Raw genomic sequence first — 13,686 nt, 5'->3', positions numbered from 1 at the left:
AGACCACCTTAGTTGCCGTTCCAGGTACCACAGTAGCTATTACACAGGTGCTGGCCTCCTAGTTGAGCATTTTGCATTCCCATACACATCTCCCCCCCAGGTTAGCCTATCGAAGCCATCCCCCACCCACGTCATGAGGTTTTTCTGTTCACTGAAACACAACAATGCTAGCAACAAGACAAACACCACAGACGAACACCACAAAACATATATCCATGGTATTCTGGGTTAGTCTTCTGCTGGTGGCAGCTTGCTTGTAGAGTGTCTGAAAAACAAAAGAAACAATTTCCACCCCCCTGTCCGAAGCGATGCATCCGAGTCACAGCACCAAGATGTTAGAGGGTTTATTCCTTCACCCTCTCACTTCCCTGGTGCTTCTCGCATGAACAGAGAGCAACAATACCCAAAGTCCAAAGGTGCAAACAAGTCAATGTTTATTGGGGTGAACTTCCAGCAAGCAATGATTCCAATTGCCTTCCTCAGTGTCCCCTTTCCCAGCTCTGACGCCACAGAGACTTGCCTGTGTCCCTGTTCCCATTCCCCACACCTTAGCAAAACATTATTCCAATTCCACCCCCGCCCCACACTTCCTGATTGACTGCAGACTATGTACTAAAACTTGAGTTCTGCTTAGCTATACCTTAACCAATCATTTTACTGAAATTTAACTAACCAATACTAACATACTGTAACATGATTATCTAACCAATTATATCCCACCACCTTAATTGGTTTACACCCAAAAAAATTAATGATACAGCAGACAGAAACAATCGCAGAACCAGACAGAGATTACACAGACAAACAATAGGGAAATGGGGACTACAATAATAGAACAACGAAGAAATGAGGATTTCACACCCCAGCTATTGATAAGTGAGTTCTTGCCAGACAGGATGCTATCAAACTAAGTTTTCTTTACATCTTCTAGGCTCTTCCCTTTCTCTGGAGGTGACAGATTAGATCACTTTTTAATAGCCCAAAACTGCCTTATTTCAGTGTAACTGGTGAGGATGTGACTGTTTGCTTCCCAGCTTATGGCTGCCCCTGCTGTTTAGCCAAAGGCCTTAGCCTAAGAACAAGGCCTTAGACGATCATAGTGAGAGAAGGCCTATAAACAGGCAGACTGATTTTGATTCTTGTTTTGTACCTCTATAACTTGCTAAGTGATAAACATATACCTACATTCTTAAAGTATAGGCCTTTGCAGACAGGCCTGAATATCTATATCCTAACAGATGTAATTAGTGTTAATGGGATGACATTAAAAAATAGATCATTTAGGCTGTTTATCAAACTTCCTGATCTATTAGGCTGTGGAATTGTCTCCCTGGTGGAATTCCTATTGCATTGACATTTAAAATTACACCGGGCAATAAAATGCATTAGAGGGACAATACAACTACGGCCAGGTGATGGACTACATGACTTATTTGAACTTTTCCTCATCTTTCATTTCAGTGATTTAGGAACATCACCAAATTTTCCACTGTGTTAGCTATTTGAATTTTATTCCATTATTTGAATGAAATATTCCTGTTTCATATATACTGTTGTGACACTCATCTAATGCACATATTTAACTTCTCTACTAGAGCAGGGCCAGACTGCTCAACACCTGGCAGGACTGAACCCCTAAATAAGTGGCCTGATTTTAAAAGGTACTGAAGTATCTGTCCCCATTGGGTGCCTAAATATGCATTTACACATGGGTCCTGGCTTTAGGCACCCTAGTTTGAAAATTTTAGCTACATTTACTTGGTTAAAGTTTCGCAGCTAGGAATAAAACCCAGGGGTCCTAAGATCCAGTGTCCTACTCCAACCACTAGATGACTCTTTGGAGTTTTAACACTCACAGATTTCTTTTAGCAGCTTTAGTTAGATTGGGAAAGCCTTTTTAAAGAACATTTAGACCATGAATGAACAACTTGCACATTTGTGAGTCTCTCTTGTTTCTGTTGTGTCAGGAAAGACAGAAAGGAAGAGGCCCGAGAGATACAGCACAGTAAATCAACCAGACAAAGAGGAAATGCAACATATTATGTTTTAATTCATCTCCATTATCTATTTTTAAAGGATCTGAAATTTTAGAGTGATAATTCTTGCTAAAGAAAACAGAACATAACTTCAAGGTGACAGAGTCCTGTTTAGCCAGAAAAACTGAGAATAAACACTGAGGGAAAAATTATTGAATACTTATTTGGTATCTGATTTTAAATAACATCTGTTTGATTTAGCTGAGGACCGAAGTCTTTAACATTGATTTTGCTAGGGGGAAAAATGGTATTAGCATAGAAGAGATTCTGAATTTCTGGTTTTGGCACATAATTATCCTTAAATCATTCATGACTTCAAATAATTTGATGTCCTGTTCACATTGATCTTGAGACTTGTATTTGTCTGACAGCTTCTATTACATTCGACCTAAAATCATTTTGGGGGGGGGGGGGAGATTAGTTTATATTATATATATATATTTCCCCCATGATTACAAGCACATTTTGGAAATTCAAAGCACAGGAGAAAAATAACGAGTATGTCAAAAATGTCTGACATTGCAATGCACAGTGAATGCACCATCACATTCCTAAGCTCCTGTACTTTGCTCAGCAATCTACCAAAACCAGTGCAGAAACTTACTATACGTTTCATGATCAAATAAATAACTTATGAATATGCTGTTGTTAATAAAGATGTGATAAAGTGCATTTCAAGAGTTGCTCTTTACAGGTGGCAGCTAGAATGCTGGTGCTGTCTGTGCACAAGGAGGGTGAATAATTTTTTGGTATCTGATTTGAAATAGCATCAGTTTGATGCACCAGTACAGCCAAGGCTAACCAAGGGTCAGCAAAAGATTCTGGAGCTGGATCCCTTGAATAGGAGATGGCACATAATAGTCTCTTGAGCCTAGGCTGTGACTTTACAGTCTGTGCTGACTAAGGTATGGCACACAGCGCTCTAGGAGTAAAGCGAAGAATGAACTGTGATTCAGTCAATTCCTCCCTTACTTCCCCCATTCGGTTTGGGTGGAACAAGAGCCTCCCTTCTAAATGCAGTATTAAAGCACCAGGCACAAAAAGCTAACTTGTAGAAAGACTGTCTACCATTCATTGACTCTGTGGAAGCTAGTCCTGGTTTGAACAAGCCAAATAAGCTGAAACATCTTTATGTTTGCCCACAAGAACAGAGCCATCCGGCAGCACAGTGGATGATGTATGTACTGACAAAGCAAAACACAACTGACAATCTGGACAGTATCCCTTTAAAATTGGACTACAGTATGCTTCCTAGTTACAGTGTTTCTTCTTTCTAGGTTTCACATTTTCACTTAGACATATCAATGCTGCAGTCAGAGGCCCAGATCCTCAAAGGTATTTAGACTCCTAACTCCCAATGAAATCAATGGGAATTAGGTGAAAAAAACAGCTTTGAGGATTAGGGCCCAGAGTCTCATGGACTTTAAGGCCAGAAGGGACCATCTTGTTCATCTAGTCTGACCTCCTGCACATCACAGGCCACAGAACCTCACTTAGCCACTCCTGGAATAGACCCATAACCTTTGGCTGAGTTACTGAAGTCCTCAGATCATGATTTAAAGACTCCAAGTTACAGGGAATCCACTGTTTACACTAGTTTAAACCAGCAAGTGACCTGTGCCCCATGCTGCAGAGGAAGGCGATCCCCTTTCCCTTCCCCCACCCCCGGAGTCTCTGCCAATCTGACCCAGGGGAAAATTCCTTCCCAACTCCAAATATGGCGATCAGTTAGACCCTGAACATGTGGGCAAGACCCACAAGCCAGACACTTGGGAAGAATTCTCTGTAGTAACTCAGGGCCCTCCCCACCTAGTGTCCCATCACCAGCCATTGGAGATATTTGCTGCTAGCAGTTGTAGATCAGTTACATGCCATTGTAGGCAGTCTCATCATATCATCCCTTCCATGAACTTATCGAGCTCAGTCTTGAAACAAGTTAGGTTTTTTTACCCACACAGAGCCCCTTGGAAGGCCATTCCAGAACTTCCTTCCTCTGATGGTTTGAAACAGTCATCTAATTTCAAGCCTTAACTCGTTGATGGCCAGTTTATATCCATTTGTTCTTGTGTCAGCATTGGTGCTTAACTTAAATAACTCCTCTCGCTCCCTGGTATTTATCTCTCTGATGTTTTGATAGAGAACAATTGTATCTCCCCTCAGCCTTCTTTTGTCTAAATAAGCTTAGCTGCTTAAGTCTTCTCTCATAAGGTAGGTTTTCCATTCCTCTGATCATCCTAGTAGCCCTTCTCTGCACCTGTCCCAGTTTGAATTCAACTTTCTTAAACATGGGAGACCAGAATTCCAGATGACATCTCACCAGTGCCTTGTATAATGGCAATAACACTCCCCTATCACTACTGGATATATCTCGCCTAATGCATCCTAGGATCGCATTAGCTTTTTTCACAGCTGCATCATGTTGGCAGCTCATAGTCATCCTGTGATCTTCCATATCTTTTAAAATAGCCATGATCTGAGGGGATGTGCAAACTTGAGACTGACTACTGGTGGGGCGGGGAAGACAAGATGTGTTGCTTCTCGTTACTAATATCTCTTCAGCAGCTATCCCATATTCTTCCTTCCATCTTGAGAAGCTTTTCTGTCTGCTTTCTATTTCAGTTATTTACCTCGGCTGTGATCTGGTTTCACTCTAAGGGCACAATCTTGCTCCGGAATATGACTGTGTGGACATGTCAGAGTAGACTTGATTGTCCCTGGACTTAATGGAGGAAAGATACAAGGAGCACTTTCCCTCCTTGGTGGAAAGCAGGAAGTACTCTGTCTATGCACCTCTAGGGGTACAAACTGCCCTAAAATGGGTAGACTAGAAGTGGGACCATAGCCCCACCTCTCCAGGCAGTGTGCAAAGTTGGAGGCTGTGCTGGGGGTGGGAGGAATTGTCACAAGGGATTTTGCAGGTTCACATTCCCCTTATATTTCAAGGAGATGGGGGGAAGCATTGTGACTCCTGAGCACTTCTTTGTGTATTGCAGCTCTACATCGCCTCCAAAGTAGAACTATGGCCAAATGCCAACATCTAACCTGAGTATGCATCTTTTAAAGTTACCTAGACAAACAGCACACACAAGCACTGACAGCTGATTTCTCAAGACATGCAACTGGGATGAGTGAACCAGTTAAAGTAAAATAAGAACTGCGCTAAATCTTCACCCCAAAGCTGAAATCAAGACACACTGCATTTCCTAATGCCAAGTTTTGCACCCTGGCTTCAGCTGAGATTGGAAGTAAAAATAACCAAGTACCATAAGAAAGTCTGTGCTTTCTGTTCTTCCAGAAGGGACTCCTGGAAATTGGGCACATACACCCCAATCCTTTGTTTTCATGAGATTTCTACCAAAAAGAAGTATGAAGAAGTATGATAGGTTTTAGTTACTTATCCAAACATTTTCTTGCTCTCGTCATCTAATGCATGGCACGATTAAACAATATTCCTGAGATCAGGGTTGAACACTAAGGCTGGGTTCCTGTAACTAACTTCCGTGATCACATTTACATTCTGTTTATTACCTAGTCGACATTAAAGGGGAGTAAAAATAATAAACAGATAGAGTACATACCTTTGTCTATTCAAATTAAAACTTGCCTTCGGTATCACCTTTTGTTAAATAAGCCATAGCTATGCCCCAGCCCAGACTAGAGAATAATAACTATTTATTTATTTGCATAGTTATCCAGCTAGTGAACTATAATTAGACGTTTGGACAGCAATTAAGCATCTGTGTAGTAACAAGCAAAGGTGTGTTTGGACAGCAAAATGCTACCATGCCTTCCAGGGCAGTTTTTGGGTCAGGGACTGTCTTTATAACATGTGCATAGAGTCTAGCATAATCAGCCCCAATTCCTAGATTAGCAATAGAAATAACAAATAAAGGAAGGAAGGAAGGAAGGAAGGAAGGGAATAATTTATATCCAGCAAGTCTTGACCCACTGAGATCCCAATTTTCCTTTGAAGTTGGATTGTGATGTGTCCCATGTAGCATAGAAACTGTGAGGACCAGAGGAAAGGGGATAGCTATCATATCTGCCTCATGAACCCTGCTGAAAGCTGAACAGAATTATGCTTCTGTCAATATGGAAGAATCAGCCTAATATTTGGAGCTTTGGGCACCTCTACTTATATGGTCTCAAATTTACCCTCATTACCATTGCCATACTTCTAGGAAGTAAGGACAAATCTTGCTCATTTACCCATTTGAGCAGTCCCATTGACAACAAGCCTACTTATGTGAGTAAGGTGAGCAGGACTTCGCCACAAGATAGAGATTCCTTAGTGCAGCAGCCTACCTTCACTGTTGGATATTGATTTTGGCTGGATAGACATATAACTCTGCACTGCAACACTGAAAATCATGCCAGTCAGGGTTGCCAGGCGTGCAGTTTTCGACTGGAATGCCCAGTTGAAAAGGGACCCTCGTGGCTCTGGTCGGCACCGCTGACTGGGCCATTAAAAGTCCAGTCAGCGGCGCAGCAGGGGCCCAGAGCTAACACACAGCTCCTGGAAGTGGCTGCCAGGTCCTTGCAGCCCCTAAGTGCATGGGGGGGACAGGGAGGCTCTGCGCGCTGCCCCCGCCCCGAGTGCCGGTTCTGCAGCTCCCATTGGCCAGGAACCGTGATGAATGGGAGTTGTGGGGGAGAAGCTTGTGGGCACAAAGGCAGCGCGCAGAGCCTCCCTGGCTGCCCATGCACCTAGGGGCTGAAGGGACCTGGCGGCCACTTCCTGGGAGCCGTGGTAACCACCGCCAGGACTCTGCACCCCCCAACACCCCACCTCTCTTCCAGAGCGTACACCCCCTCCCCCCAACACCCAAACCCCCTGCCCCAGCCCTGAGCCCCCTCCTGCACCACAAACCCCTCATCCCAGCCCTACTCAGAGCCCACACCCCCAGCCGGAGCCTGCACCCCCTCCCACACTCCAAACCCCTCAGCTCCAGCCCAGAGCACCCTCCTGCACCCCAAACCCCTCATCCCTGGCCCCACCCAGAGCCCATACCTCCAGCCGGAGCCCTCACCCACCCCCGCACTCTAACCCCTGCGCCATGCCGAAGCCCTCTCCTGCACCCTGAACCCCTCATTCTCACCCCAGCCCAGAGGTCACACCCCCAGCCCAGAGCCCTCACCCACCTCCTGCATCCCAACCCACTGCCCCAGCCCAATGAAAGTGAGTGAGGGTGGGAAAGAGTGAGCGACAGAGGGAGGGGAATGGAGCGAGCGGGGGCTGGGCCTTGGAGAAGGGGCGGGGCAGGGGAGGGACCTCAGGGAAGGGGCGGGGTGGGGGTGTTTGGTTTTGTGCAATTAGAAAGTTGGCAACCCTAATGCCAGTGCTCACTCCAGAAGGAGGCTGCAAACACAGGTGGACTCTTTGATGCAGCTGATATGTTTTAATAACAGCTCCACTGTTCAGAGTGACACCAGGAAAGGACATCTGTTAACACAGGTAGTAAAATGCCCTATAGAAACACGGAACTATTGCCATTAAAATGAATTAATGCTATAGAAGAGAGCATTCTATTCACCAGCAATGCATTATATCAGAAGTTCAGGTAATCACACTAACTAATCTGCCACCACAGGTATTTTAAAATCTCTTGAAAGATACTTGGGCACAGTAATAAAAGGAATCGTTGGCCCATAGCTACAGTATATTGGGTGACTAGGGAGCGATTGCCAAATAGAATCAGCAGCAAATGCCTGCAAGTAGGTGTTTGCAAGTGCAGCATATACAACGTAACTGAACAGGCTATGTTAACAACATTCACCTGCTCATGTCAGAAAACCATCTCCTGAATTCTTGTTAAGTCTGGTATGCACAGAAATGTAGATTAGGTTTATAAAAATAATAAAACATATCTATATTCTCTCCATATTCTAGGACAAATATGTTCAATAGGAGGAACGTGATATTTTTGAAATTTCTACCTGGTAAAACATGGGGTTACAATTTAGCCACTAGATGGGAGCATTGCTTATTACACACTTATCCTTGGCATGTTTCCCTCTTTCAGAGTGGCAGTTCCTCCAGCCAAGAGAGTACAGATGTGAAACTGGAGTGTTTATTACTAGAATGATAAGCTCACATGCTTAGAAGCATAATAAAATCCTTCTAATTGTCTATTATTCCTAGTTTAATAGAAATAATAGAACAAACTGTGCTATGATCCCAAGAGCAACAAATTCCAGTAACAACGATAACAAGGTGGCCTCCGCGTAGATCAGTGGAATCCCTAACAGGGATCCTCTCCCTACTTTTTTTTGCTTACTGTCTGCCATTGTGCTGTTTCTTTTGCATCCTTAGCAAGGCAATTATTCAGTAAGTAAAAAATAGGTTTTCCAACCTTCTCTAATAATATTCTATCCAAATGGAAACATTTGACATGCTATTCATGCTGATGATGTTTCTGATAAGACTGTGTTGCTGTCATTCTATATTTCCTTTCTCAGTGCTGAAGATAAAGTATACATTACTGAACAGGGGGCCTGCTCCATAAGCAAGGATATTCACAAGTAAAGAACTATAGTAAAGCAATGAGTGTCTGGCTGAAATCAACCAGAATAAGTTTGACAGAGTGAAGGGAGAGGAAAGATGATCCTCTGTAAAGGGGCTAGCTTAGGACTTGGGAGACCTGGGTTCATGTCTTTTCTCCACCACAGATTTCTTCTGTGATCTTGGACAACTTATTTAGCCCCTGTATGTGTCAGTTCCCCATCTGTAAAATAGGGGAAATACTTCCTTACCTCACAGGGTGTTGTCATGTGCTACATTAAAGATTGCAAGGCACTCCGATACTAAAGTAATGGGAACAATAGAAATACCCAAATTCTGCTAACAATTCACGCTCTTCAATCACATTCTCAGCTTCTTACTCAGGAGTAACTCCCTTTGAAAGCAGTTGGAATTATCCCTGACTAAAGACCTCAGGATTTGGCTTCTAATGTACAGGTATAGCAGTTTATATAATATGCAATGTGGAGCTTCCAAAAAGCTGGTTCCTACTCAGCTACTGCGAAGTTTCTATTTTATGGAGAAGGAGAAGATTATGCTAAGTTCCCCAGACTCTCTGTGCAAATACCTTATTCTGTAAGGGCTAGTCTACACTGGCAACACTAAAGCGCTGCCGCGGCAGTGCTTTAAAGTGGCTTGTGTGGTCACGGCAGAGCGCTGGGAGAGAGCTCTCCCATCGCTCTAAAAAAACCCAGCTCCACGAGGGGTGCGGCTCCCTGCGCTGGTGCAGTCTCTACACTGGCGCTTTAAAGCACTGACACTTGCTGCACTCAGGGAGGGGTGTTTTTTCACACCCCTGAGTGAGAAAGTTGTAAAGTGCCAGTATAGACAAGCCCTAAGTGACTTAGCCCCTGCACTTTCAAAGACTTATGCACATGCTTAACTTTACATATTGTGAACTCATTCTGATTACTGATAGTGCATAAAGTCAAGCACAGGTAAGCTTTTGCAAGATCAGGGTCTTATACTCTATTATAGCAGTTCTCAAACTGTGGGTCAGGCCCCCAAAGTGGATCGTGACATGGGGTCACCAGGGCTGGTGTTCGACTTGCTGGGGCCCAGGGCTGAAGCCCGAACCCCACCGCCTGGGGCTGAAGCCTGAGCCCCACCACCCGGGGATGAAGCCTGAGGGTTTCAGCCCTGGGTGACAGGTCTCAGGCTTTGGCCCCCCCATCCTGGGGCAGTGAGGCTTGGGCTCAGGCTTCAGTCCCCCCTCCTGGGGTCATGTAGTAATTTTGTTGTCAGAGGGGGTCGCGGTGCAATGAAGTTTGAGAATCCCTGTTCTATTACATGCAGGTGTGACTCTATTTCCCTACAGTCTCTCTCTCTCTCTCTCTCTCTCTCTCCAGCTTACCTGAAGTTGGCTGTGTAAATATTTCATTATTCTGCATGTAACCATGTGTCTCAAACTAGCACTTCTTTTTCTAGATCCCCCACTCTGCTAGTAAAGTGCTTTGTTCCACAGCAAGTAACAGATAGAGCTGATTGAACAGTATTTGTCAAAACAAGAGAGTGACACGTGTACATCTTTTCTTTAGTTTGAAAATCATTCACAAACTTTTTCTGCTTTCTGACAATGAAGTAAGAGCTGTCTGAAGTGTCTGAATGAACAATACTCAGCCTCTGGGTTGCTCTTGCATTGTTTCATTTGACTATTTACTATGTGATTGATCACCTGGTACTGGTTCTGCACTCTAAATGGATGTCTTGCACTTTTTAACGGGAGAGTAACAAATAGTTATTCTCAACAGTGCACAAGAAATAGTAGATAATAAAATGTGAATAACAGATTCACAAAGATTTGGGGATTTGCAAATACTTTCATGACCATACAGAGGTTATCTGAATATTCATGATTAATTAATAACATGGGTCTGCAAACAGTAGTGAACTGAACCTGAATCATTTAGTCATTAATATAGCTGCCTTTCTGTTTTTTTCATTATTTGACCAAGGGTTTTTTGCTGGTAGATATTTATCTCAAGTGTGTAAAGAATATGGCTTTCTAACAAAAGTAAGCAAGCCCTGACAGACATTCCTTTTTAAAAAGATCATTTTATAAAATACACATTCATGTGTGTAGAATTAATATATGTTCTTGCATCCACTGTGTTATATTATTTATGTTGTTAGTTACCTTTTCTTTTGAATTATAAAATTATCAGGATAATGTACTTATTGAGTAATTCATTCACATATATCCAATTAAGGGAATATATTTTATTTCAGTAAAATAGAAGATATAATTATTGTCATTCTTAACTTTTGCTGTAGTAGTTACAATAGGATTGTTATTCTTGAGAGTCAAAACCAGATACCATATTGCGTCTATAAAGGTGAAAACTGCATTTTCTCAGTGGATTTAACTGAGATATACAGACGAGTAAAAGGTAACAGCAAGTTATGTATCCATTTATAAATGTAAATTAACGTTTATTAAATCATTCCCATAGCAATAGGCCTAGATCCTCAGCTATATTGCAACTCCATTTGGCACACCTGAGGAAAGGGAGAGGAGTAAAGGTGGCTTACGTTCGCTTTTATACTTCCTTGATTCCTGGGAACCCGTTTGACTTCTGGCATAATTTAGAGCAGCCTCAGGGCTGCTCTAAATTGTTTCCAGTTGCAATGACACCCAATAGGCTGTTCCACAGCTGTGGGCTATTGGAATGCAGCAGTATTCCAGCCATATTTCTTCTCTAGGATGTCCTTAACATGCACACTACACCAGATGGGGAAGGGGATAGCACAAGGTCGTCTATACTTGTTGTATCTCACTTAGGATTCCACTACTCCAGAGGAATTCTCACATAACCAGTTAAACCAGGAAAATCTTATTTCTATATTGGCATAGTGTGATATATGATTATAAACTATAGGCTAAATTTTGAAGTCAGTGGAATTACTCTGCATTTACAGTGATCTAACTCAGAGCAGAGTTTGACCAAATTAAAGTAAAAAAGATGGAGCTAAATGTAACCATGTTCTCTTTTGAGAAGCTTAAATTATCCAGGATTTTTCTTGCAGAAATTTTGAGAGTTCATGTGTAAGGAACATGGTATACCAACACAACAATTAGGTACTGCTAGACACTATTTAGGAAAGAGACAATTTTATCTGAAGATGCCCCAAAGAGTTTTGCCAAATGTTGCAGAGTATTTTTTCCCTGGATTTCTTACACTATAATTTTAGGACAAACTATTGGCTGTCTAGAATGCACTGCACCACATACAGTGGTGGGGGAAAAAAGTGATAGAAATTAGGTCCTTACCATCTGATTTCTTTGATTCATTTCCCATACTAGACTGATCTTTCTTGTCTGACTTGTTATCATCATCCTTCAATTCACCTGGAAATAAGAAGTGAAACATATAAGCATCTTTAATATAGACTGTAGCTCAGTACTGCCTCTAATCCAATCAAATTAAAGTATTTGAGAAAGATTTGTCTTCATGGGAAATAGCACATATAGGAATTAGTTGATATTTCGGATTAGCACACTATTGTGATAAGTCACCAGATAAGATTTACACAACTCTTAACAGAAAATTCAAACTTCACAAACAGCTTGTCGATTTCAAATAATTGTGGGTATCTCTTTAAGTACAGAAAGGAAGTACAAATGCAAATTTATGTGCATAACCCCTTTTGGGAATAACAGCTGTGTCTCACAATAAAATGTAGCATTGTTCTTGTTCCAAAATCAAGACCTCTAAAATGTGCACTTTTAAAGGGCAAGTAGTTTTGAGAATGGCCACGGGACACTGTTTATACATGACATCCTCCCATGGCAAATCCCCGTCTTAAGGTGCCACCTTAAAATATCCCAAACTATACAAAAAAATGTTATTTGACTTTTAGTTACTAATCACATCTACTTCTAGACCTGTTTTTACTGGATGATGCTTAAGTTTCATAGCGGTAAGTGGCTGGGTCCCCTAGGTAGCTCTAGTCCTGGACTCTCTCTAACAGTCCAAGGAAGCAAGGCCTTAGGTGACGTACAATGAAAACAGCAATTGGACCCTTGAGGTACATTCCTACTTTATGAAGCCTGGGAATGTGCATGGGGATCATCCTCAATCTTCATTGCCAATTATTAGGTACTTCAATCACAAACTGAAGAGAACAGATTGACAGAGCCAGGCGAGTACCCAGAAGTCATCTACTACAGGACAGGCCCAACAAAGAAAATAACAGAACGCCACTAGCTGTCACCTTCAGCCCCCAACTAAAACCTCTCCAGTGTATCATCAGAGATTTACAACCTATCCTGAAAAATGATCCCTCACTCTCACAGATCTTGGGAGACAGACCAGTCCTCGCTTACAGACAGCCCCCCAACCTGAAGCAAATACTCTCCAGCAACCACACATCACACAACAAAAACACTAACCCAGGAACCTATCCTTGCAACAAAGCCCGATGCCAAATCTGTCTACATATTTATTCAAGTGACACCATCATAGGACCTAATCACATTAGCCACGCCATCAGGGGCTCGTTCACCTGCACATCTACCAATGTGATATATGCCATCATGTTCCAGAAATGCCCCTCTTCCATGTACATTGCTCAAACCGGACAGTCTCTAAGCAAAAGAATAAATGGACACAAATATGACATCAGGAATCATAACATTCAAAAACTGGTAGGAGAACACTTCAACTTCTCTGGACACTCAGTAAAAGATTTAAGGGTGGCAATTTTGCAACAGAAAAGCTTCAAAAACAGACTCTAATGAGAGACTGCTGAGCTTGAATTAATATGCAAACTAGATACCATTAACTTGGGTTTGAACAGAGACTGGGAGTGGCTGGGTCATTACACATACTGAATCTGTTTCCCTATGTTAAGTCTCCTCACACCTTCTTGTCAACTGTCTAAATGGGCCATCTTAATTATCACTACAAAAGTTTTTTTCTCCTGCTGATAATAGCTCAACTTAATTAATTAGCCTCTTACAGTTTGTATGGAAACTTCCACCTTCTCTGTATGTATGTATATATCTTCTTACTATATGTTCCATTCTATGCATCCGATAAAGTGGGCTGTAGCCCACGAAAGCTTATGCTGTAATAAATTTGTTAGTCTCTAAGGTGCCACAAGTACTCCTGTTCTTTAAACTGGAGA

At 42.3% G+C, this 13,686-nt stretch overlaps 1 protein-coding gene across 7 annotated transcripts in view; it reads right to left on the bottom strand.

Annotated features, from left to right (window-relative positions):
- The window catches only part of PDE1C (phosphodiesterase 1C), a 500,442-nt gene that overhangs the window by 33,180 nt on the left and 453,576 nt on the right, over positions 1-13,686 (bottom strand). For 6 of the 7 annotated variants that reach the window (XM_037890096.2, XM_043540642.1, XM_043540643.1 and 3 more), the window contains one exon: positions 11,828-11,905. In XM_037890096.2, the coding sequence (XP_037746024.1) occupies positions 11,828-11,905 (78 nt within the window). Of the gene's footprint in view, positions 1-7; positions 266-11,827; positions 11,906-13,686 lie in introns of those variants that run through there. The other variant, XM_043540641.1, reaches the window with a different exon arrangement.

The sequence above is a fragment of the Chelonia mydas genome, chromosome 2 (genome assembly GCF_015237465.2).
Source record: "Chelonia mydas isolate rCheMyd1 chromosome 2, rCheMyd1.pri.v2, whole genome shotgun sequence".
NCBI classification, from domain to species: Eukaryota; Metazoa; Chordata; order Testudines; family Cheloniidae; genus Chelonia; species Chelonia mydas.
This window is presented reverse-complemented; position numbering and strand designations above follow the sequence as displayed.